This window comes from Mytilus californianus, unplaced genomic scaffold, assembly GCF_021869535.1.
Source record: "Mytilus californianus isolate M0D057914Y unplaced genomic scaffold, xbMytCali1.0.p SCAF_10, whole genome shotgun sequence".
In the NCBI taxonomy this organism is placed as follows: domain Eukaryota; kingdom Metazoa; phylum Mollusca; class Bivalvia; order Mytilida; family Mytilidae; genus Mytilus; species Mytilus californianus.
In genome coordinates, this window is record NW_026262582.1 from 13,810,267 (window position 1) to 13,837,100 (window position 26,834).

The window sequence follows — 26,834 nt, forward strand, 5'->3', positions numbered from 1 at the left end:
GAACAAAATCCATCACATAAGATGATGTCTGTTCTTCTGTCCTATCAACAAATAAGTGTAGGTGTCAGTTTTGAATAAGACCAACATAATGAAAAGTAATTCCCTGGTTTATACGGACGAAAGTGGCTTATAGAATAAAATGATCAGCAAGTATTAATAAGACTTAGCCCTATAACATATTGCTTTGCATTTTCTGTTTTATCTTCAACGTCTTTGTTTTGATATTTTCATTTGACGAATTATTAAATCCATATAGTCCTTTTGATCTTGTTCATCTGTTCAGTTGAACAGCAAAGGGTTCATACAAAAGTTTACGACTAAAAACGTTCAGAAATACAGTGTGTGAAACCTGTGCTAGCCAACTCACCAAAAGCGAGCCAGAAACATAATTGGCGAGCTCATAGATACCCAAGGTGGTACTGAGTGATTGGAATATTTCCAGACTTCTTGAAAAATGGCGGTTCGAAGGTTCTGACCACCAAAATTTTGGAAAGGACCAACACAGTTTAGGTATTTAGGTATTTTGCAATAGAAATAATAGCGAGGACCAGCACATTTCCTTCAGGGACCACCAGGGGAAAAAGTGGTCCATCCTAAACCACCCTTTGCCATCATAAGTTAATTATTCAGAATTTTATAGCAGAAAAAAATATAAACAGTTGGTTTTGTTTTAATTTACATATTCATGTATAAGTAATGAAATAATGAAATTGTTATGATTTATAAATTTATCAGAGGAAATAAAATAGTTTAATCATAACCTTTATCTGTTAGTCTGCTAAGTAAAACAAAATGATTTGAAGGACAATTTTTAAACTTATTTGCCTCATAAGTAATATTACTGTAAAACAAAGCGTCTGAAAGACTACTTTCAAGCCAATTGCATAAATATGAAATTCCATTTTTAAGCTCACTTGGCCTCAAGTTGAAATTCCAGTTCTTAAGCTCTGTGACCTGACCTAAAGAGACAAGTGAACTATTTCAATTTTGCGTTGTTTTTGGCTTTTTACTTCAATGAGTCCTCCATCATGCATGAACTTTTCACTTTTTCATTTTCTTCTCGGGTGCATGTATCACATCTGTCTCCAATTTCCACAAAGAAATAATGTATAAAAGGTCTTCTGGCAAATTAAGAAAAAAGAGTTCTTTTTAGAACCGCATTTTGAAGTGAGTTGTGAACGTTTGCTTCGTGTTGAGCCTCAGACAATGACTTTGATATGAAGAACAGCACTAAAAGCACTTTTTTTTTTTTTTTTGTCAGTAGGTTTTGTTATGTTGTGTCCTGATTCCTGAATTGATACATGATCTACTTTATTTTCAATTGCATCAACAGAGTCTAGAGTGATGGGTCGACTACAAATAGTTTTAAAGATTGTATGTGCAATCCCTTGCCTTAAACTGTGTTTTTATGGTTCATTGATCAAAATTAAGTTTTTCTATTACATTAGACTCTCAGTTAGTAAAAGTTGTCAATGATCTATATTTGTTGTAAAAATCATTGCACATTTCCAGGGTTCATCTGACATTTAACTAATTTTAATGGATTATTTAAAATGGATAGTTTTATGACTCTTATCCTACTTTCAGCATTATCGGTAAATCAAGTGTCAGGTTTAGAAATTTTTATGTGAATGAGCAGCTCCAATATGTTTTGGATTTGCTTCAAAGCAAGCAAGACAAATATAAATTGATAGATTTATTAGTAAAAAAGATTATTTTAGGAGTTTTGTTTTGATATATAATTTGATATATATTATAGTAGCTGACATATTAATTTGTTTTACGTCTATAGTAGTCATTATAATACCCAAATAAAAATACCACAAAAGTTACTCTTAATTCAATTTCACTGAAATCTATTAGATCTGGTAAAGTTCTTCCCAGTTATGAGTCGCTGTTCGATCAACTAATTCTTTATAAAGGTCTTGTAGAATTTTCTTGTCCGCTTTTTCTCTTATTTGTCTCTTAGTAACTAACCCAGCAGCGTTAAAGAAATATTTCCAGTTATCATCTGTAAAGATATCAAGCTTTATATCACTTTTCAAGAGATTTTTCAAACCTTCCTTGTTACTAATCTCATTATGCATATAGAAGTTTGAAAAAGTTATTTTCATCTTAATTGTTTCTTCTTCTTCTACCTCTGTTGTCGGGCTTACAGCAGACAAATTCTCTTGTACAGAATTAAAGTATTTTTTTTTACTTTGTTTTACTCTTTTATCCATTTCTTCCTTTTCCAAACATAATCTTTTCGAACAATCTGCACATGGTGAGTAGCTTAGAATGACTTCTAAGCTGAGTATAGCATTATAACGTCCTTCATAGTCAATTGGCTGAATGTAAAGGTAATCTTGAATTTTCCTGAGATCTTCTATCATAATTAGTTCAGCATGTCTTCCGTTGTCGACATCGTTTATCTTTGGTTCATTGTCTAACCTTTTCCAGGTGTCCTCAGGAATGTCCTGATACTTGGTTGTTGCATTTGAGCTGTATCTGTACAGTAGAATTGTTTTAGTAGGCCATTTTTCACCATGTATACCATAAGCATAAGAATTGGCAAAGTATTTGCGAAATTCTTTTTCTTTTACAAGTTGTTTATGGTGTCCACCTGAAGTAAATACAATGCATATTTCATTTATTATAAAATCGTTTTGTAGTTCTCGGGATTGAATGACACATTGTTTGATTTTATAATATCTTTTTTAGGCAATATTTGTTTTTATATTATATCTTCATAATCAAGTAATATAAAAGATTGTATGGTAACCTTTTTATTCACTAATTTATTCTTTACAAATGATTTTGACTTTTGTCTATTATTGAGGAACATGATATGTTGAACTACGTGATATGATAAAAATGTTCATTGTGGATTGTTTCCTTAAAGTATGTCCTCATTAAAACAGCCCATGATGTACGATTTACATCGAAAATATTGGTTAATTGTGAGATGTATACACGTACCTGTGCTTACTTATATGAAATTATGTCATGTAATAAAAAAGATATATAAGTTTTTGAATTTTTTCAAAATAATAAAAACATCAAAAGACATTTGATCAAGATATTCGATTTTCAAACCTAATTAAAGTTAAAGTTATCTCTTTAAAGGTTTTATGTTTGCTATCATGAATTGGTTGGACGATGTGAAATAACTGCACGAAATTTCACGTGGTTATACTTTGGAGCATTGTTAATTAAATCATACAATACAATTGATCTTGCCATTTGAATTTTGGCAAATGTCATGAGACTTTTGAAAATAGCTACCTACCAACAATACCTATTCACATTGTCCCCACTTCCTGCTTCAGGCGGCAATCCAGTTGAAATTAAACAAAAGAAATGGAACTCTTTATTAGAGAAGGTCAAAAAGGCCACGTTGGTAAATTTGAATTGTTCACATCTGTTTCTATGGGCTTTAAAAGTTTAACGAATGTGCATAATTTAGGATTTTATGCATCTTATATATGTGTTTTTGCTTAAATTATGGTATTGAGCTTCGAGATATTTGTAAACATTTAAGATATAGACAAATTTTTACAACACAATCGATTGTAGTTGGTGCAAATATATGTGGATCTTTTTTGTGCATAAGCAAGAGTTCCGCCGACAAAAAACCCAAAGAAAGATAATAGATTGATCTTTTTAAAGCATTAATTTACTTCTCTGCCCCCGGTGATAGTTCTTTGGGTAAAAAATCCCACAAATGGGAATAGTTTCATAGAAAAGAGAAAGTCGAGTTCACCTTTTGATGCTCAGGCGTGTTTGAGTTGACTATTCTGTCTTGAAAAAGTACAAAAGAAAAATATTTGATACATCAACTCGATTCAGATTCTATTATTTTTATATATTTAGGTTAAATAATGAAATATATGGGTCAAGTGAAATACCTTTCTAATGAGTCATAACAACAGAGTAGGTGTTTCGAATAGCAATTTTTTTACTAAAAGTACTTGACGACAGACTTTACAAGTGGATCTTAAAAATGCATAACTTAAAAAAAAAAAATGTTTGTGTGTATGAACAAGAGTAATTATTCTTCAACCTCTCTAATTTTTTAGTCTGCCCTTCCACGAAAGATTTAATTAGAATTTTTTAATTATTTTTGAACTTTCGAGAATCCCCTTGACAACCGATCAGACAATAGTTTTTAGTTGACCCAAGTATAAAAGTACATTAAATGATGCTCAATAGCTAGTAGATGCATTTGTCTTTTAAATACAAGTGGTATATAAGGATAGTAATGATTTTATGTGGATAAATTGATCGGTTTTCAAGGATAAATTGACTGCGCGTCATCACTACAATGGCTTCTATTTTTACGATTATAAAAATTAAGTGGCGTAATGGGGAGATAATTTTGACGAAGTAGAATCCTGACTGATTATTGTGCCACACCTTTTGACTCATTTATTTGTTACAGTTGAGACACCGCACAAATTGAAAAAATAAAAAAGGTACAACATTCAACACTAAAAATCAACACAAAATATTTTAAAGAAAAAACTAGGCATGAAATTGGGAGCCGCAGAAAGTTGGCACTTTCTAAATAACATCTTGAACCAGTCATGTTGATAAAGCTAGTAAATATCCTGTGATAAAATGTAGGAAAATTGAGAATTGGTCTGACGACAAGTAGAACATGTCCCAGATTATGATAGCGTCTTCACAACTTAAAGGGACAATTTTGACGTTACTGCTTGGATACCCTGATGTCATAATTCATAGCTTCCTCGTAAGCAGTAACCCTCTATCTAGGGAATCATGAAAAACACAAGCCCTTGGATATGGTATCAACAGAGAAATATATATTTTATATACAGGCGCTACTGGAACGGTTTAAAAAAGAAATAGAAAGTTTGCTATCGAAAGTTGAAATCATATCTTTTGTCGAATATCTAGTTCTCAACTGACCTTCAATGTCAATTTCTAGATGTAAGTTAAGACATTATTTTCAATTCATTGGGATATATGTGGTCAACATGGTCAACAAACTATTAATCATTCAGTGAAAGAACATCATTTTTATAGCGAAAAGTGAAGTTAAAGGCTGCTGCAAACTCTTTTTCATTTTTATTGAGAAGATCCCTTAAGACTGCCTCATAATATTAATGGAAAAAGTCAGCAAGCAGAGGGCACAGTTTGATTCAATCAGAATGCCGTTTGTATTGTGAAAAACACGTCGTCTTATGAAATATTTTAGGAAACTTAATGACCTAAAATTTTACATGAAAAAATTGGATTTCAAAAAGATACCATTCGAACTGTTTCTTTTTTGTTTCCAATATAGACTCTCATATCCATAATTTACAATATGAGTTTTATGTTATGTTTTTGGAAACAACCAATCTGATCTTCACTTGAGAGACTTTGTAGTCTCCTAGATGATAATCATATCATGACCCAGCTTTCTTTGTTAATTGGTCAACAGGAGATGTTACCACAGACAGTCCAATAAAAATTAGTAAAGATCAATTGTACTTCCTTCAATTCCTCTAGTGAAGTTCCCACTGGACGTTAAGCAACCAACAATTAATCAATCTAGTGAAGTTATAGAGCACACAATGATTATATCTTAAAACTCGAAGAAAGCATTTGTGAAAGCTTTACGCATTCTTGACGTTAATTAACAGTTGAAGGAAAACTTAAACAACAAAAAACCGAAAGGTTGGATCATAACAGTTGCCAAAACGATGGACATTGTCCAGCCATCACAAAAACCATAGCCTCTTCTGAAAATATATATATTTTTTTTATTTTCTATTTATCGTTTTGGTTTTCAAACTACAGAGCTTACATACATTCTTACAAGACATAAGTGAATAAAATATATGAAATGGTTATATTGCGACTAAGAAATATTCAGGATTAACAAGTCTTTGAAGTGAATATACAGAATTTGATAATATCTTAAGAATAATTTTCCCATCTATCGACAAATGACTCATGTTTGTATTTAGATAGATATAAATATTCTAAAACTTCCAAATGTCTTTTCAAGCATTTAAGGAAAGCTTGCACAGACATAAACAGTATGTTAATTGTGTGATCCTTAGATAGTCAATGTAATACTTTGCCTGTAGAATACTTTAATTCAAAACAAAGTTATCAGAATTCAAAACACAAAAAATTACACTGTCTTTATTCAAAATATTCTTACTCCAAAAATCACCAATTAGAAAGTTTTATTTCCGTGCATTCAAAAGATTTATGCTCTATAGTTTCTATCTCCTTACAACTGGCACATTCATTAGTATCTAAAAATCTATATTTGCAAGAAGATAATTTGAGAGAGTATTTGTTTGTTCTCATGCTCAAAAACAAAACCAAATGAGTTGCTGTTAGGTGACATGTGTTGCTGTATTAACAACTCTTTTCAGTCACGTGGTATAGCACGTTTGATCGATGGATATCTACAAAAGTAACATTTAGGTTATATTTTAGATTAATAGCGTCATGAGAGAAACATTCACCATTATCATCTACGATAGCATTGGTGAACCTTATAACTTTCATGTACCATGATCTATAAAAAATACTCATGTTGATAAAAGGGTTGAACTTTAATTTCACTTTCCGCTATATAGATGATGTTCTCTTACTAGATAATTCAAAATGTGGTGACTATGTTGAACACATCTATCCCCTCGAACTTCAGAAAAAGTATACAGCAGATACAGTTAAGTTTGCTGCCACATGTTGAGCAGGATCTGCTTACCCTTCCACCTGCGATCACCCCCAGTTTTTGGTGGGGTTTGTGTTGCTAAAAATTTTGTTTTCTATGTTGTTTTTCTGTTTGTCTTTTTCTTTTTTAGCCATGGCGTTGTCAGTTTATTTTCGATTTATGAGTTTGAATGTCCCTTTGGTATCCTTCGCCTCTCTTTTGAACCAAATGAATTCTTTTCTCACTTGAAATGCATCTAGCGGATTAAAAAGCCCCTTGAAACGTTTATAAGCAGATGCTTTTACATTTAAAAACTCAAATTCACCTCTGCTCATAGATTAATCCTGAAATTCAAATAGAGGGAAAATGCTTTTGAAACATGTTTCCATTTGGAGTTATGTTCTGACAGAAATCGTTTCACCCATATAATACGAAGGGATAACAGTTGTAACTCAAAATTTGGGACTTTCGGATCCTCCTCCCTAGGAGACTTTTGAATAACTTCTGATTTAAGTCCCGGAGTACCAGCATTCCATAAATGAATGTTTACATCACGTTGCATTCTACTAATTACGCTCCTCGGCTCTTCGAGGATGTAACTATAGCATTCATTTCCCGATGTACAACGAGGCATCTCATTTAAAAGAGGTCAAAATCCTTGACCTATGGGTATGACGTAGCTATACCTAGCTGTAAATTCTGCAGCTATTACCTGTGCCAATCATATTATTTTTCGAGCAGCGAGGTGTCTAAATCGTTATAATCTGTGACGACGTCCAGAATTTTAAGATTTTGTAAAACTGAGAACGTTGTTCCAGTAAAAAATGTCTTATAAACATTAGTTATCTTGAGAACTTAATATCCAAGTTCGTTAAATACAACGTATTTTATCGTTGTTCTATTTTCTAAAAATACACGTGTACTGTAGTGTGAAACACACAGGTGCTTATCACGTAATCAATGGTGGACCGAACGTGTTCACTTTTTAATAATTTTGAGATTTTTTCGTCTAAATAAATTGATACATTATCGTAGTTATTTTAACACGAATGAATCTCTATACAGAAGTATATGAGTAAAATATCTTTCTTGATTTTCAAGGTAAGTGCAAAATGTACGAAGGTGTACTCGTATATTCTTGCTATAATGTACCCACGTAGTGACGTACAATTTATAGAAAAAAAAGCAAATATATTTGAGATTTTATTATCACAAAATAGTGTGATTAAAATACATTTCTTATTCCAGTATAAGAAACTGTAATGTAGTGCATTGGAATATGTTAGACTACTTTTCGATATACACCTTTATGTGTGTTACTATAAATAGACAAAGTTAGTGATAATACGGAAGGCATTATGTGCCACTTCCAATCTAAGGTATCTGAAAACCTTAAAATGCTTTGCTAAAGATATGTTATATCGAATAATGTTCAAATAGCTAATTTTTAAAAGCTTATTTGTCTAAAGCAATTAATGAGCCTAGAGACTTTTATAAGTCCTTGTTGTGTCATAAATGTGACTACAGTTCCGACTGAACTTACAATATTGTTGAAACTACCAAGAATATGTACAGAATATGTATATCTGTAATATACAAAGCCATTTAAGGCTTCAAAATAAGCTCTTAGTGAGATAATAAAACTGTGTAACAGTTGAAACATTTACAGAAATAATATTATGTGATTGATATTTAATATCTGAATATAGAGAGGCCAGTGGAATATCACGGCAAACATGACCAGGAATAGGTCGAATGAGGAACATTAGCATTTAATGAATAGTTCCTTGTAGAGCATTTAACATGCCACTAACAAACAATTGATTAGGTAGTAACATACTGTAGAAAATAATAGTAAAACAATTATTATTGTTTGAAAAAATCTGCAACACTGCAGTTTTTAAAAATGCAAACTATTGTTGTATATTTCTGTACATGAAGTTAATCTCATGTCTTTACTATGATTAAGATAAACAAACAATATCCTGCAAGATTTTATATCTTTATCTTGGCAAAAAAATAAAGCAGAGGAGCATTGCTCATTGTTAACTTAAGTTCTTTGCTTTTGAAAAAGAATAAGTACAATATGATTATAATGTTGTAAATTGTGAGGAGTGTGATGACAATATGTCAAAACATACTAGTTGATATCAAATATTAAAAAAGAAAGATCAAAGGATCTTCTGAAAAATGTATATGACTGACATGCATTGGTCAGATGTAAATTCCTTTTTTTAAAGGATAAATTTTATGATGTTTGACATAACATGCATAGTGTTACCGACCATGCAAGGGCTGTTTATGTCAGTCAAGGTCGTTAAAAACTTCCATATACATGCATAGTGTGGAAAGACATAAAATTAATTTCCATTGGATGATTTTATCATTGCCTTGAAATTCATCAAATGTAGATTTCAGATTATGAATAAAATTATTTGATACTTGTAAAATGATACATTCATGAACATTTATTACCATATCTTTATAAAAGATATCCTCGTATAGTTGAAATAAAACAATAGAGTGTTTCAGTCTTATATCTAGGCATTGTTATAACATTAATTATGAATATAACAAACAAAGTCGTAGAATAGATAAACAGTTACTCTTTTCTAAAGAAATAGTTCAAAGTTATTGTTCTCATTAATCAGAACAATTGTATATCCTGATCTTGCTGTCTACAAGGTATCAGTAATAGTAAACAACTTTTTACTGTAAAATATAGTTTGAGATATAACTATAAAAATTATTTAGATTCTGCCAAGAAAGAAAGATTCTTTCCAAAAGTCCCTATTTTGACTTGCAGAAAATATTGTATAAATGTGCTTATTTTGATAAGACAAATTGTGCTTTTCAATCTCAGTAATGACACTAGATATGATAAGCTATAATATATTTATTAAATTGCAAATGGTAGCAGCAATGAATGTTAAAGAACTATGCAAAACAGGAAGATTTTTCTCTCAACATTCAAATTTTGCTTTGATGTTGGACATAAAATATCTGACATATTTTCCTTTTTAAAAAAGGAATACTATAATGTACATTGGATATGTGCATCACTAATCTTTGTGTGACTAAGTGTTGCCTTGTTATAGGCTAAGTAATATCTCTGTAAACAATTGTATATAAGTGTTTAGGGGACTAATCTCCTACACATTTTTCATGTCAGATAGCAAATACTGAAGAAAGTAGTATTACATGAATTTATGTAGAATTTATAAAGTTTCTATAATGATTATCAAATGATTATATTGCTTATATGCATCTGTATTATTGAAATCTATGATGGAAATTAAAATAGAACTAGACTCCATGAAATAGAATTGCTATATTGATGCTTTTGTATCATCAGTTTATAAGAATTGACATATTCATAGTATGATAAATATATATATATATATATTATATATCATTTATATATTTTTATGCTCCATCGAGAAATGCAACTTTGAAAGTATTCTATAAAGCATCTGTATTTGCAAAACAAATTTCAAACTTATATTTTGCTTACCACCTAAATCTGTACATGTACACTGGATTTTCTTTTCAGTTAAATTAGAAATTACTCTTCTTAATTACATGTAGTTATATTGCTTTAAATATAACATAGCCATATATAACATTAGATGTATATATATATAGAAAAATAGTACATGTAAGATGTATCATAAGCATATTGTACAAAGGAGCAGTTCAAGTCTTGACTGATATATGTTAATATAAAGTAATAGTTATATTCCTTCAATATCCAACATGTGTATGGATATCAGGATAAAGTGAAGGTCATTAGCAAATGTTACAGTTTACAATGAAGTATAAACTATGTAACCCTTCTCCAGTTATTTTTTAAGAAAATTATCAGATTATCAGATGAGTGTTCACAGAACAGTATTATTTAAATCTTAGGATTTTTAAAACACGCTGGATCAAGCTTTAATTCTATATATATTGATCTATATTAATTCTTATAACATAAGATATTAAATAGCTACACTTGTTTTTTGTATAATATGTTTATACTTAATGAAATATCATAACGATGATACTTTTGAGATGATTTACTTGAGAATGGTACATTAGATGCAGTATGTATATGCAGACCTAGTCTTTATGAAGTGTAGGACTTTAAGATTCAATTTATTATCAATACTGTTTCATATATAGATATATATTACTCATACTCATATATTATATACTCATTGTCATAAACAAACATGGAATGTAAATTTACTGAACCAGACATCAAATACTATATTGAAGTTGGTATATTCCAGATACAAATGAATAAGGAGAAATTTGTAAATATAGTCACTTTATTAAGTGTCCTGAATAAGAACTACGGTAGAGGCTGATCATCTTTGACATCTACATGTAGTTTTAAATAAGTCAATCTTTAATTAGCAGGTGACCTTAGTGTGACAGTAATCACCTATTTATGACTTTTTAATATGACTCAGAGAGGAGTTTTTGATTGCTAAGTTATGTTAAAGTTATGAATATTAACACTATTTGAAGCTTTCGTTGCTTACTTGAGCTTTTGAATCAATTTTTCTGTTCTTACAATATTAAAGACAGACTGAATTGCAAATGTCATGCAAAGGGATAATACTTGTAGAACTTGCAGTGACAGTTTTTAGCTTGTAAATATACTAAATATTTTACCATGGATTAATATTAGATAAATCATGTATACATAATATTGAAAGCTTCAGAAGGCTAATAAAAATCTGTATCTGGCTGTGTTTACATCGTTATTTAAACTACTGACTCCTGAATTTGTCTTCAAATTCTTGTTTTTTCATACACATCTGAACTCGATGAGTGTCATGTTAGAAGAGTAAGAAGTGACAAGTTTGCCAGTACCGTCCGGTATGGGCTAATTATACTTTTTGAAATGTATTACCTATACTCTTATACGGTCTGGAAGTCCTCAATCTTACTAAAGTTCAAATGGACCTGCTGGAAAAATTCCACAAAGAAACTCTCAGATGCATCCAAGTATTCTCTAAAAGAACAGCTATTCCTGCTACAGTTCTACTTCTTGGTGTTCACAAGGTTGAACATAATCAACTTTGAAATTAATTTTGACGCAACTTAAGAAGAGGGACGAAAGATACCAAAGTGACAGTCAAACTCATAGATCGAAAACAAACTGACAACGCCATGGCGAAAAAATAAAAAGACAAACAGACAAATAATAGTACAGATGACACAACATAGAAAACTAAAGACTAGGCAACACGAACCCTACCAAAACTGGGGGTGATCTCAGGTGCTCCGGAAGGGTAAGCAGATCCTGCTCCACATGTGTCACCCGTCGTGTTGCTTATGTAATTAAAAATCCGGTAAATAGTCTCATTTGGTAGGTCACATTCGTGAAAAGGGAAGGGTATTGTAGTTACGACATAAGGAACATATCCGATATCATCTGTGAAACGGTTATTCCATAACGGTCAACCAACTCGTGATGGCGTCCGTAAAATTTACGAAGGGATGATTTCAACTTCACCATTTGGAACTCTTGGTTTAATAGCTTCCTTGTGAGCAGCAATTCTCGATCAAGGAAATCATGATAGGAAATACAAGCCCGGGAATATCGTATCAATTGGGAGATATATACTCCGTATGCAGGCGATGCTGGAATGTTGCTACATAGAAATGGAAAGTTCACAATTGGGAAGCTGAAATCATCTCTTTTGTCGTAAAGTTTTGTTTTCAACCGACCCTCATTGTCAATATCTAGATATAAGTCAAGATATGAGGCAGACTTAACTGTATCTGTAGTATCCGTTATCTCTAGTTCGATGGGAAAGATTCGTTCAACATAGTCACCAAATTTTGTATTATTTAGTGAGAGAACATCATCTATATAGCGGAACGTAAAGTTAAAGGATATTGCTAACTTGTTATCTTTCTTCTTAAGAAGTTCTTGTATGAAGTCAGCCTCATAATAATAAAGAAACAAGTCGGCAGAAAAAGGGGCACAATTGGTTCCCATTGGAATTCCGACACTCTGTTGAAAAACATGTCCTCCAAACGTAACAAATATGTTGTCAATCAAGAAATCAAGCATCTTGATAATGTCAGTTTCAGAGAATTTTTTGTTTGAATCAGAGTGTTTCTTTACAAAGTAGGATTTATCCCTCCCCAAGACAAGATACTTGTATCTATGTTCGCCATTCTTTTTAATGAAACAAAGTAATACCAACTCTTTCAATTTGTCTTTTAGTTTGGAATGGGGAATACTTGTGTAAAGTGTAGAAAAGTCAAATGTTTTAATACTATTGCAAGATGAGAGAGTCTTAGATTGTATGTACTCTTAAAGATCTTTGGAATTTTTTAGTATCCACATCTGATTCACGCCACCTCTAGAATAGGCAGCTTCACAATAACTTTGGAGCCCGGCTTTGATTGCTGATAAAATAGATGTTAATAAATTAGAAAGAGGTTTCGTGGAGCACTTGGAAGACCCAGCAATTTACCGTTGTTTGTAAGGACACTTATGTAGTTTAGGTATCCAATACAGTGATGGAAGATCAAGTTCTTCATCTTTGGTTGAAATTCCAAAGGAACATAGAACAGACCTATGATTATCCAGGATTTCCTCTTTGGTAAGTGACGTGAGGGTATATGTTGGGTTTCCAAATGAATTGTCAAAACCTAATTCATTTATCAAGCAGTTTATGTAATGATATTTACACACAAAAACGATGTTGTTTGGGGCTTTATCTGCGGGGACAACAATAACCTTATCCGTATCTACAATTAAAAACATCAATGGAAAGAAAATTTTATGTAGAATATCAAACTACTCCTGTATTTTTTTAAAACTTAACTCACTCTCAAAATATTTTACTATGAATAAGGGTAACCTTCCCTATAATTACACAGATTATATTGGAGAAAACCCCATAAAGGGACCTAATAAGTAATCTGGAATTAATTGTCAACTCCCGTTGAGATTCTATACACGATTCTATCCAGTGAACAGATGAACATGGGTGGCGATAAAGTCACGTGATGGCCGATACAGTTAGGTATGAAATTTAGTCAATACAAAATAATTGCAACATGTCCGCTGTGTCACAGGGATGATGAAGATATAGTGCAAGTTTTAACTTTCTGTCTGACATTGAAGAAAACTAGTGTGCAGTATTTCCTTCTACTAAAAGATCTTGTTACGAGTATCATAGGATGCAAGAAATGGGAAGAACTCTTCAACAACAAAACGGACATTACAACATTATTTCTTGATTTTTCAGTGTTCTGCGGTCTGCAAATCCTCAGCATATCTCAAAAGATGAATATGAGTCACCGACAAGTGACATCTGTTATAAAATACACATCGGTCGAATACAAATTCTGAAAAATATGGAAATCAAGCTAACCTAAAGTAATTGTGTAAATTCTAGGAGAGGATGTTCATGGACAATGAATATTTAGTATTTTATGTACTTGATCGCTCTCCACTTATTGTAGAATATATATCATAGATAAGATGGTTTTAGATTTTAAGATTTCATACTTGTACATTATTTTGCCCCCTTGAACATATCATGCCTTCCCTAATGGTTTATTTTTGTATTTGCACAAACTGTACAGAGCACGTCTACTGGTTCATGTCTGACTCTATTTTTAAATTTATGACTCAAACTCCTTTTAAAATTCAGAAATTTACTATTTTAGCTATGTGTGTAAATATTTTCTTTTACCCAATAAGGGGTGTTTCTATGATAGGAATATGGTCGACCATATGAGTATTATACTCGTTTGGTTATTAACGGGCCGGACTATAAGAGTATTTAGACCATATAGGTATTTTCAAATAAATTCTAACTTCTTTCGCAGGAGCGCACAGCTCATTAACCGAAACAAAACCGACACGAGTAACTAACTGAATTCCTTTGTCTTTACATATTGTCTGAATCTTGATGTATCTGTTATTTTGCTTTCGGTAAAATCAATTTAGAGCGGTTTTTTTTGTCGATTTTTTCGTCCGGGAGTGAATTCGCCGGCGTTTCGAGCATGTACTCTTTTTTTCAGCGTTTACATTTCAGAGAAAAAATAATTCTTATCTCATTTAATTATTGGGTTCTTTCTCCTATTCATACGATTTTTATGTTATTGTAAGATCGTATAAATTGTATAAATTTGAGCAAAAATAGATAAGATAGCTAAAAACAATTTGAAATATTTAAGAAATTTTAATGTAATAAAAACACGAAAATAAATGTTTAACAAGAACAGAAAGAGGGTTCAATGACCAAAGTTCTTGTGAGTTAAGCAATTGACTCCATCATTAAGATATTTCTTGTAAGTTTCATAAGACGACATATTGCATTTCGTACAAATGTGAGGCCAAATCAATAATGACCATGTACAAATAATTTTACTATAATTTTTACTTGTAAATAAAATTCACTTTATTTCATTAATCATGTAACAATAATTGCAATATCATTGAATAAATAAAAATTTCATTGTTAGAAACGCTTAATTTATAGGACACTTTTTCAACGTTCATAGTGTCAATAAACCGGACCATACGCGTATGGTCGGACCATATGAGTATATACACAGATGACCAGACGCGTATGGTCCAAATACTCATATGGTCTTCCGGAACATACATAAGAAAGAATGGTCGATCTCGAGCTTGCGCTGTTACGCATTGTTGTTCATATTCATCGCGTCGAAGATGGTGGTGCATTGCAGAAAGCCATGATACAGGTGAGTGAAGAAATTTCAAGTTACCAAAATTAAAAGTTAGATAATCAAAACTCGCCTAATTCGTTTGGTATCAATTCTTAGGACGACACTTAATCGCCCACAAATGAACAGGCTTTTGAAGTGGTCGCTGATCACTTGTTTTTGTGTTGAACTAGCAACTCTAGCTACATTAGTTGATAAAAGCATTTTAGCAAGCTGTTTAAGTGAACAATAAACACGCTTGTATAAGTCGTTTTATTGGTATTTTTATTGTGTGAAACTCAAAGGGAACATTAACTCCTTTGCCAGGGGTTTCAAAAGGTCGTACAAAACAGCATTTTTGTGCCGGTGAGCCTCAGAACATGTCCATAACGAGAATACCATGGTGCATAGAATTTGGTCCTAGTTTCTTTATGTTATCATGGTAATGTTAGGATCCCCCCCCCCCAAAAAAAAGGGATAAGTAACATTTTAAAAGAGGCATGCACAGCAAGTGGAAGTTGGGAGATAAATGTCTTGAGTATTGTAACCGGGGCCCATACATGCTAAAAGTAAGCTTAGTTAAGTCACGTTTGTCCATTTTTCGACTTGACAGAATGTCAACATTCGCAATCGCCGCCATTTGCATCAGTAGGTTTATTGACGTCAGCATCCAATCAGTATTACGTAATTTGCCCACAATCACCACAGGGGCACGAGACTTTGGTAGGACAGATGTATAAAAACGAGTGCACACAAGTCTTCGAGGAGACTGCGGCCCGCTACCAGGGCGTTCACTCCTGATACCAAGGAAATTACCAGAGCAAACCAAATACGCCGCAGTCGATGCAACCCGTAAAATACACAAACCTTTGATAGTGTATGCATCCCCGTTGTACAAATGGACCTAACCATGATTGACCTTGATGTTTTACTACGTTTACTACGATGTTGACAAACGACTAACGTACCAAAAAGGGGGGTCTCTGTAAATTGTATTACTTAAGTGATTTGGTGGGTTTTCATGTGATGTATACTTGTAATAGTATTGAATGTTTTGTATATAATAAATTGTGAAGCTTAATTCAATCTTGTTATCTGTTGTACATGTAATAAGTAAGTCAATATTAAATGAGTTTCTGAGCTACCACATTTAAACCAGTGACTTAGCTGCTTTGCCTGCTACGCTACCAGTGCCATGACCATTTAGCCAGCTACGCTACCAGTACACTTAGTTTGTAACTCTGAAGCAAGGTAAACAGATATTAGAATTTACCATTAAGATAACACATAGTGTTAACCTGAATAAATATGTTTTACCTATGGGATACACCCATCCGTCCCGTAACAATATTATATTTGTTTACATTTTTGGCAGAAATTTTCAAAATTTATGTTCATGTACATTTGTAGTTTAATGATATCATATTATCATATTTTAGATTTAGCTCTGCTAAATGTACTCTAAGTGCGTAATATTTGCATATTCACAAGTCGGCATTAAAAGATTTTTTTTTTGAGATTACTAAATTAAAAATATTGAAATACGAAAACAAGAGATGTATAAAAATGAAATTGGAATTTTCTTCAATGCCACATGAATGTATACATTATTTGTTTAACACACAGCAACATTTACTTATGAAATTATATATGTATTTTTTTTTTCTTTCAGGAAAATGTATAAACTAATGAATCGATGGATTAAGACTACCAGGGCCCAGTTGTTGACATGTGCCCTATGTAGTAATCTCTCTGTTCATCTGTCTGTCAACACTTCTATGTCATACGATAAGTCAAGATTGCCTCAACCGATTTAGAAAATCAATTTGCAAAGTGGAAATAAATATAGAAGGATGGTCCCTTGTCTTTTTGTAAAATTTGGAAAAAATGTGGTTGAAAACTTTGTATTTGAGAAAAACTCTTTTGGAATAAAATTTCCACAAACTTTGATATATAAGTTATGATATCCATTTCAGAATTAATTTTTGATTTTGGGCCCGGTTTTCAAATTGTTCCGCATTAAGGTTCAAAGGGTCCAAAATTTAACTTAGTTTGAGTTTAACCTTTATTGAATTCTTGGAGTTCTTGGAGTTCTTTTATATGAGGAATCTTAACCTGTATTTAGATATTTGATTTTGGGCCCAGTTTCCACGTTGGTAAAAATTTGTTTGATTTCAACAAAAAATGAATATATGGGGTTATTTGATATGCTGAATCTAACCGTGTATTTAGATTTTAGATTTTGAGGCCTATTATCAAATTGGTACACATTGAGGACAATTTGAGGTGCAATGGGTCCTAAATCAAACTTTGTTGATTTCATTAAAAATTCAATTTTTCGGGTTCTTTGATATGCTGAATCTAACCATATATTTCGATTTTAGATATTGGACCATAATAGGTAATTGTCCAATTTCAAATTTTAAAGTTCTTAGACCATATTCATTCTGTGTCAGAAACCTATGCTATGTCAAATATTGAATCACAATCCAAATTCAGAGCTGTTTTATATTCGCACACACCTCCTCCTTTGCGGATCTAGACCATATGTCATAATACTAAAACAAACACAATAAAAACATGTACAGTACATGTGCAGCTACCAACTAAATTGAACAAGGAAAAATAATTGATGATTTATTAACGATGAAATTGTTATTGATATATTAGTAAGGTGATTAAGAGAGAAATGAGGGAAAAACAGGCATTATTAGCTCATCTATCATGGAGCAGGATCTGTGTACCCTTCCGGAGCACCTGAGAATACCCCCAGTTTTTGGTGGGGTTCGTGTTACTTAGTCTTCAGTATTCTATGTTGTGTCATCTGTACTATTATTGGTCTGTTTGTCTTTCTATTTTTGGCCATGGCGTTGTCAGTTTGTTTTCGATCTATGAGTTTGACTGTCCCTCTGGTATCTTTCGTCCCTCTTTTCTATCCCAATGAGACAATATTCCACCAGTTACGAAAGGGCCATTGGACTTCAGTTTTCAACATACCTAGCTGCAATTGATATACTGTTCATAAATTCATCATTGGTTGAATGCACATGACTTAATCGTTCTAAGATCTCCTGGGTAGATCTAGCAGTTGAAAAGTGTCTTACTCGCCCTTATAGATATAGGTGGCACATTCCCTTTAGACATGATCACAATTTTTCTATTTATAACGAAATGAATCAAGTTTTTTAAGAAAGTTAAAAACAATCATCATCGAGCTTCCTTAATTTCTCTTCACAAGGTTTTATAGTTCATACTTTTTTGTGTACAAAATAATTGCATGAATGATAAATTACCACAATTATAAGATTGCGTTGTACTATAATCGTTTAGTTTTTAAGTAATTACGCAGTGCAAATTTCGTCTACTTTTTCTGGTTGCGTCCCTTAGACCTTTCTTATCAATTTATAAGTGATTAGTGTTCATTTTATACTAAAGTTATTTAGTTAGAAATTGTTTGAGTACATGGTTTGACGTGCAAAAGTTTAACTCTCCCACCCTCCCTTTCTTTTGTTAATTTATTTTACGAAAAGTTTAGCTTACATGGCCACCGTAGATAAAACATGACCAAGTATTGTCTGGCCAATTTAGAACACATTCACACCTTCGGGTGACATAACAAAATTAACTTCTCCCATTGTAATAATCAAACCTTAACATAAGCTGACTTTAAGCGTAAACATGGTAAGTAAAATGGATGTAAATCATATTGAATGGTTATTTCAACAGATGGAATGAAATAGCAATGAAATAGTTTTGTGAGAACAAATAGGATAAATTATTAAAAAATGGAGATTTCTTCTACTTCAGGTACGATTTAATACTTATATATCTTAAATTTCTTCATTTCAAAAATAAGCTTTTCAGAAATTATATAATTGTTCATAATGACAAATACTTCATCAATAAGTTTTTAAAAATATAATCGTTTCAACATAAATGCTTACTTTTTATATTGTTCAATGTATTGATTTTTTTTCAAAAACTTCCTATGATTTTTCTTATCAACAGTTATTGTTTCTTAAAAAACCTCATTGAATTTGAGGTCTCTTATAAAAATTCGATCAGATATTATTTTACCTACACCTTTGCCCCCTTTTAAATTATTTTTGTTTTTAGGGTTTTATATATGTACCATTATTTAACGTTTACAATATTGAAATCTCAACTTAAAATTCTTTTATAGGTCTATTCTCCTGTTTTTATTTATAGTAATTAGACAAACAACAGTACTCATGATGATTATTTTCTTTTGCTCTTTTCTTATGGAAATATCCGCTGGGAATTGTATACTTCGTTAGTGCAGTTTTTAAGAGCTCACTTTCATAATTAATCTACAATGAAAAGTCATTCATGTATAGCATGTGATAGTGCATGGAAAGCCATACACTATGAAAAATAGAAGGGAAAATACTGATTTTCCATTTGACGAGAATGGATGAGTATGTTCTAACTTTATATTTTATATTGTATATTTCGGCGGATAAACACAAATGTTTTGTAGCCCGTCTGTGACATGCAGTTTTGTCTTGTGTTTTATATATCTGAACATTTATTTTTGTCTATGTGTGTCGTCTTGTATGTTATTCATTTTCGCCCAAAATAAAAATTATGTTATATTTGGTTTTCTTTAACCCTAGTTAATGACCATATTTGTTATTCTTTATTCAAATGATAGAAACTTGCAATTGTCAAAATATTTTTTTAAAACAAAGATTTTAATAGCAGGATATTTAAAAAACAATGTTAAAAAAAAACAATTACAAACATTTTTTTTTAATTTGAGACACAGAATTTTATACCAAAATAACCAGTGGCAATTTCTGTTTTTAATATCATGATTACTATACAATGAAATATTACCCTTGAGGTCATTCATGCATAATTACTTAGTACACGGAAAAGGTATGTACTGTGAAACTTATAAGACAAATTCAAGCAAATTGATTGGATGAGAAGTTGCAAGTATATGCTAAAACAAGATGGACGATATCGAACTGCAGAAATTCTTTCGTAAATGATTTTTTCGCCACAATTTTTTTTTTTTTTTTCGCAAAATACGACCGCCAGTGCAAACTTTGGAACTGATCATATATAATTATTCAATGAATGAAGACAGCCAAAATATCATCAATATGATCCAATTAAAGTACTAAAATCTAAAGGCACCAGTATAAGTGCTTATGTGAGTGCAAGTGATCCATTAATCATCGGTAACAGTCATATAGTCCGTGCTACACTACTGATTTTATCAAACAAATCTAAAATATAAGAATTAAACGATTGATCAAAACACACTAAATACTACTAAACAAAAACACTTTTCTATATGATACCGTTTATAAGACAGTAATCAAACATATGTGTACCATGATGAATCATTTGGCTATCTACTCTGATCTTTCAAATAACATACAAAAATATAAAACTTATGTGGTAATACCCAACAGGTGAATACTGAGCAACCAACTGACACACAAGATAAAGACAACAAGAGAAGAACATACAGTATTTTTTAAGTCTTTTGTCTTAACAAGGTGTCAAGCATTTTAAATACATTGAGCACAGACTACCAAAGACCTATCATCAACAACTTTTTTTCCAATAAACAGTAAGATGTTAAAAGTAGGAAAGGACAACCAATGAACTGGTACTTAATCTGGAACAGGTCTCAATGTGTATATGCTCCGCCTACCAGAAGTTCCCTTGGAAACGTTGTTATAAAAATGCTATAATATCTGCTCCTGTTGGAACAAATATGTATACCCTTTTATATAAAACTGTGTCACTTTTACTATGAAGTTTCGTAAAAGCATTACAAACAACTATAATAATTGTAATATTTCTACCAGTGGAAATACAAATTCGTAATGTTTCTTCCAAATAATATTATAAAGGAACTTTTATTAAATTACAATAGCACATGAAAAGTATATGGAGAGGGGACCAAGTTATCATACCTTTCATTGTACTCCCCGCTCTCAGAGGTTGGATGTGCATACTGTCCGCTCCTTCATTGGTTTTTAGTTGTTCTGGATACTGCTTATTTCCACCAAACATTTTAAGATCGTTTATACAAGTCTTTATCCACCTTGAACATCTTGAAACTATAACAGACAGAGAAATATGTTTATAGCAAAAACGATTAGCAGATCTGCAAATGTTTGTCTCATTTGTACAGCAGAGTAAAAAGACCCTTCAATGATGATTTTTACCCAATTCTTTACATTCGTGGTGAAACAATAGTAGATATTAGAAAAACTGTAACCATCAAAAATGATCAGCAAGACAAGATCCATAAGTAGGTCAACATAGCCAAAATTTTAAGTTGACTTCTCATTGCAATATTTGACCTTAAATAAGTTTTAACCCCTTTATGTTTTGAGTGAAAAATCTGTAGAAGATGGTCAGTAGCTGTAAACAAAAAGCACGATCTGGATGACAAGATCTAAAACTTGGTAAACAAAGTAAACCTGTCAATAAATAGAAGTCTTTGTACTTAACTAATGATTTTTCTCAATTTTTTTTCATTGGCAAACATTACAGAAGATAAAAAGATATTGTAGACTGAAACAAAAAAAGCAATACTAGATCAACTCAAAAACAAATTTTAGTCATGAATTATACAATGTGTGATTGCTTTAATTATTGTAGGAGTTTAACACCACTTTCACCACTTTCAGTCCTCTTGGTTATATCTTGGCGACCAGTTTTTATTGGTGGAGAAAGCCTGAGTGCGGGGATAGAATCACGATCTTCGGCAAGAAAAATCACTATCCTAGTCATTCAAGATTAGCGTCGAAAACACCTGCCAAGCGCTGGTTTTGAACTCACGACCTCAGTGTTGACAGGCTAGAGATCTCTGTAGAAACTGCTGAAACTACTTTGCCACCGAGGCCCCCTAAATTGTTGGAAAAGTTGCCGTGTTTGAAAGTCCACATTTATCTATGTGAGCGACACAGACTTTTTAGAGCCTCTGCTTTCGTTTACTTGGTCATTTTGTTCGTCCGTCTGTTTGTTTGTAAGTTTCACTTGATTTTTCACAACTGCTCCTCAACTGCTGTACAGAATTGTGTGAAATATTTACATAATTGTACTAGAGGGAGGTTGGGTTTGATGGTGGAATTTATTTTGTATATCAAACTTCGCCTAAACACACGCCATTGTGTTATTGTGCTATGGTACTTTTGGTTTCTTGTCTTTCATTTTTGCTTATGTACTTTGTCCTTAGAGTGTCTATATGCCATTTTGTGTTTCTTTGTTTAAATAACTATTTGTTCTTATAGTGATTAAGATTATAACACAATGTTGACTGCTGTACACCAATTTTTGACATTTTTACCTATTATGTCTGTTTGATTGCTCACACATTGTTGTCAATATAATGGAATGTTATATGACTGTCATACAAGATAGAGAATTCGCTAGCTATAAAACCAGGCTTAATCCACCATTTTCTACATAAGGATATGCCTGTACCAAGTCAGGAATATGACAGTTGTTTTCCATTCGTTTGATGTGTTTGAGCTTTTGATTTTGCCTTGGAATTCGTTTTTTTTTTTTTTTATTTTACTTTTTTTGAGCGGGTTTCCTTAAAGAAATCGTAGACTTTGCCATTCCTGTATGTAGGGGCTGTACTTACAGTACCTCTAGTTTCATATCCTTAAATGATAATGGATATGAACATTTTTTTCTCCAAAATTTTACTACTTGAATTTCAGTTTCATTTTTAATCCCCTTCAAGGTTTCTACGAGAAATCCGTGTTGAAGGCCTCACTGTGACTTTGAGATGAAGAACATCAATAAAAGAGCTGTTTCTTAACTTTTTGTCTGTATTGCTGTGCATGTACTGATTTCGTGTGAAGGATGGATACTTAATATCCTTCCGTTTCTATTATCAAACTTTTAAAGGCCGATCTTTTAAAATATGATTTGGTACTTTCGATTTTGGAGAAAGACCTACGATATAGACAAAATCCGGACAAGAAATCAGAGCTTTGAATGGGGGAGATATATTTTTTTTAATTCAAGATGATTTATAACATTGATAACGACCAATTTTAATCAAACAAGATCCGTATTTTTTATGCCAGTACCAAAGTACTAGCTACTGGGCTAGTGAAATCACGGAGGTTAACAGTACACCAACAAAACTATCGACCCAATTGTAGGAATACAATTTACGGTACAAATTCAAATTATCAATATAATTAGAATATAGAACTCTGATTTCGTTATCTCCATGCATCTCTTATGGAGATAACAAGATCAGAGTTCTACATTTTAATTTGATTGTCAAATTATAAATTGTGAGAGACTTATCCACTGCCATAATGCGTTTAATGAAGAGATAATTTGATATTTTTGAATAAGTATTTTAAATACGATATAACTTACTGTTGTAGCAACATTCATTGACAACACTACTCAATGAAAGAAAATATATACAGATTTAATTCTTACAAAGTGTTAGAACAATAACTCATTTTTAGTAATTGATTTTCTATTCAAACAGGAAAAGTAAAATAGTCAATAAATACCAGTCTTTGTACTTTACTAATGATTTTACTCATATTTGTTTAATTGGCAAACATAACAGAAGCTACAGAGATACTGTAAACAGAAAAAAAATAAAAGCAATACTAAATCAACTCAAAAACATATTTTAGTCATGAATTATACAATGTTTGATTGATTGAATTATTAAAGGCGTTTTACACCACTTTCAGACCACTAGGCTAAACCTTGGCGGCCAATTTCGTGGTAGAGGAAACCAGAGTGCTGGGAGAGAATCACGATCTTCGGCAAGAAAAATCACTATCCTAGTCATTCAAGATAGGCGTCAAAGGCACCTGCCAAGCGCGGGATTTGAACTCACAACCTCAGTGTTGACAGGCTAGAGATCGCTGTAGATGAAACAACTTGGCCACCGAAGCCCCCTAAATTGTTGGAAAAGTTGCCGTGTTTGAAAGTCCACATTTATCTATGTGATCGACACAGACTTGTTAGAGCCTCTGCTTTCGTTAGTTTGGTCATTTTGTTCGTCCGTCTGTTTGTTTGTAAGTTTCACTTGAATATTTACAACTGCTCCTCAACTGCTGTACAGACTTTTGTGAAATATTTACATAATCGTACTAGAGGGAGGTTGGGTTTGATGGTGGAATTTATTTTGTATATCAAACTTCGACTAAACACACGCTATTGTGTCATTGTGCTATGGTAGTTTTTGTTTTTTGTCTTTCATTTTTGCTTATGTGCTTTGAGTGTCATACAAGAGAGAGGTTTAGCTAGCTAAAAAACCAGGTTTAATCCACCATTTTCTACATTAGGAAATGCCTGTACCAAGTCAGGAATATGACAGTTGTTTTCCATTCGTTTGATGTGTTTGAGATTTTGATTTTGCCTTGATTTCGTTTTTTTTTTTGTTATAGTTAATCCATTGAATTCTTTCTCAGAATCATAACCATATCATATCTATGTGCATTTTATTTTTTGTTTTTTTTTTACTTTGCCATTCCTGTTTGTAGGGGCTGTACTTACAGTACCACTAGTTTCATATCCTTTAATGATAATGGATATGAACATTTTTTTCTCCAAAATTTTACTACTTGAATTTCAGTTTCATTGTTAGTTGCCTTTGTGGTTTCTACGAGAAATCCGTGTTGAAGGCCTCACTGTGACTTTGAGATGAAGAACATCAATACAAGCGTTGTTCTTTTACTTTTTTTCTGTATTGCTGTGCATGTACTGATTTCGTGAGAAGGATAGATACTCAATATCCTTTCGTTTCTATTATCAAACTTTTAAAGGCCGATCTTATGAAATATAAATAGATTCTTTCGATTTACTTCATTAAAAGTTTCATTGACCTATTCAGATGATCTTCTACTTTATTCATTCCCGATTCCTTTTTACATTCATTGGAGATTATAATTTGATGATCTTGAAAATGTAACAGATTGAGGTACCTCACCATCAATCATAATGGGATACCATATTCAAAATGCAGAAGATAAAGATATATGGACTTCATTCCTAGGTGCTTTTTTCTTGGTTTGTACATCATATGATTATGAAAGCATATGGACAGGACAGGATATATGATTTAAAATGGCAAGACAAGTTTGAAGGATTGATGAATGAGCTACAGGATGTGCAACATTTCTTACTTTGTATTGAGTGTATACAGAGAAAACATAATTATATGAAAAGTAAATACTAGTAATGTTCCAATTTTACTGCACGAGATGCACATTTCGACAATTGACATCTCTTTCGTGATGTGCAATATAACAATCACTAAATTCTAAAAGAAATTGATGGGGTGAATAAAGACCTACGATATAGCCAAAATCCGGACAAGAAATCTGAGCTTTGAAATATATTCTTTAATTTAAGATGATTTATAACATTGATAACGACAAATTTTAGTCAAACAAGATCCGTATTTTTTTGCCAGTACCAAAGTACTGGCTACTGGGCTAGTGAAATCACCAGTAGAACAAACGACCTACTTGTAGGAATACAATTTACGGTACAAATTCAAATTATCAATGCATCTCTTATGGAGATAACAAAATCAGAGTTCTCTATTTTAATTAGATTGTCAAATTATAAATTGTGAGATACTTACCCACTGCCATAATGCTTTTTATGAAGAGAAAATTTGATATTTTGTATAAGTATTTTAAATATAATATTTCTGACTGTTGTAGCAACATTCATTGACAACACAACTCAATGAAAAAAGCAATATAAAAAGGTAATACACCAGTTTCACATTAAACTGCGCATGTCTAATCTAATTAGCCAAACTATGAAATCACGCAATAATTACCGAGAGTTCATCAACTGGGGGCTAACGGTTGATAAGCAGTTACCATGCAGACTTGGAAAAAACAATGATCTGATTAAGTGTTTGCGTTTACATGTCCATGAGCATCATTTGAATCAAAATATAAAAAAAAATATATTGACGAGACAACTTTATTAACAATGACACATTAAAAGATTTTAAAACGGACTACTGCTGTGTTGTTGGTTGCAGTAATATACGATTTGATATACCGCCTGGTTTAATTGTACCTTTAATTGTCACGAATTCACGCTGAGGTCGTTCACTTAACGGGAAGAATAAATTAGATAAATAAGCGGGGCTCACTTCATATACATAGTATTAGGTCATAAATTAAGAAGTCAATTAACACCTTAGCCATGTGGAATCCTCGTTTTACCTTGTACAATCTCATCAGGTGACAATTGATAAAAACGTATCCTTTTCTATACATACAGTTACTGAAAAAGGGCGACCATTTGATTAGTTTATTCAACTTTTGTACACAAATATTTCCTGCATTTTGTGTTGCAGATTATTCTTTTCCATCCTGCCTTCGGGTCATAATTATTCATTTTTAACTCCTACTAGAATATTAATTTTCTACCCCCCCCCCCCCCCCCCCCCTGAAAATCAAATGGTCAT

The 26,834-nt window shown here is 32.1% G+C and overlaps 1 protein-coding gene across 1 annotated transcript; it reads right to left on the minus strand.

Annotated features, from left to right (window-relative positions):
- Positions 1-1,681: 1,681 nt before the first annotated feature.
- Positions 1,682-26,018, minus strand: LOC127717648 (uncharacterized). The gene is made up of 3 exons (XM_052223378.1): positions 25,989-26,018; positions 21,316-21,462; positions 1,682-2,605 (listed from the first exon to the last, which is right to left on the minus strand). Exons 1-3 carry the CDS (start codon positions 25,996-25,998, stop codon positions 1,860-1,862), a joined length of 903 nt encoding a protein of 300 aa, XP_052079338.1. The 5' UTR covers positions 25,999-26,018; the 3' UTR covers positions 1,682-1,859.
- Positions 26,019-26,834: the final 816 nt, after the last annotated feature.

Coding starts and splice junctions, on each gene's coding strand:
- LOC127717648 (XM_052223378.1), bottom strand. Junction 2,606..21,315: donor AGCGGGGAGTACAATGAAAG/GTATGATAACTT, acceptor TATTTACTTCAG/GTGGACACCATAAACAACTT.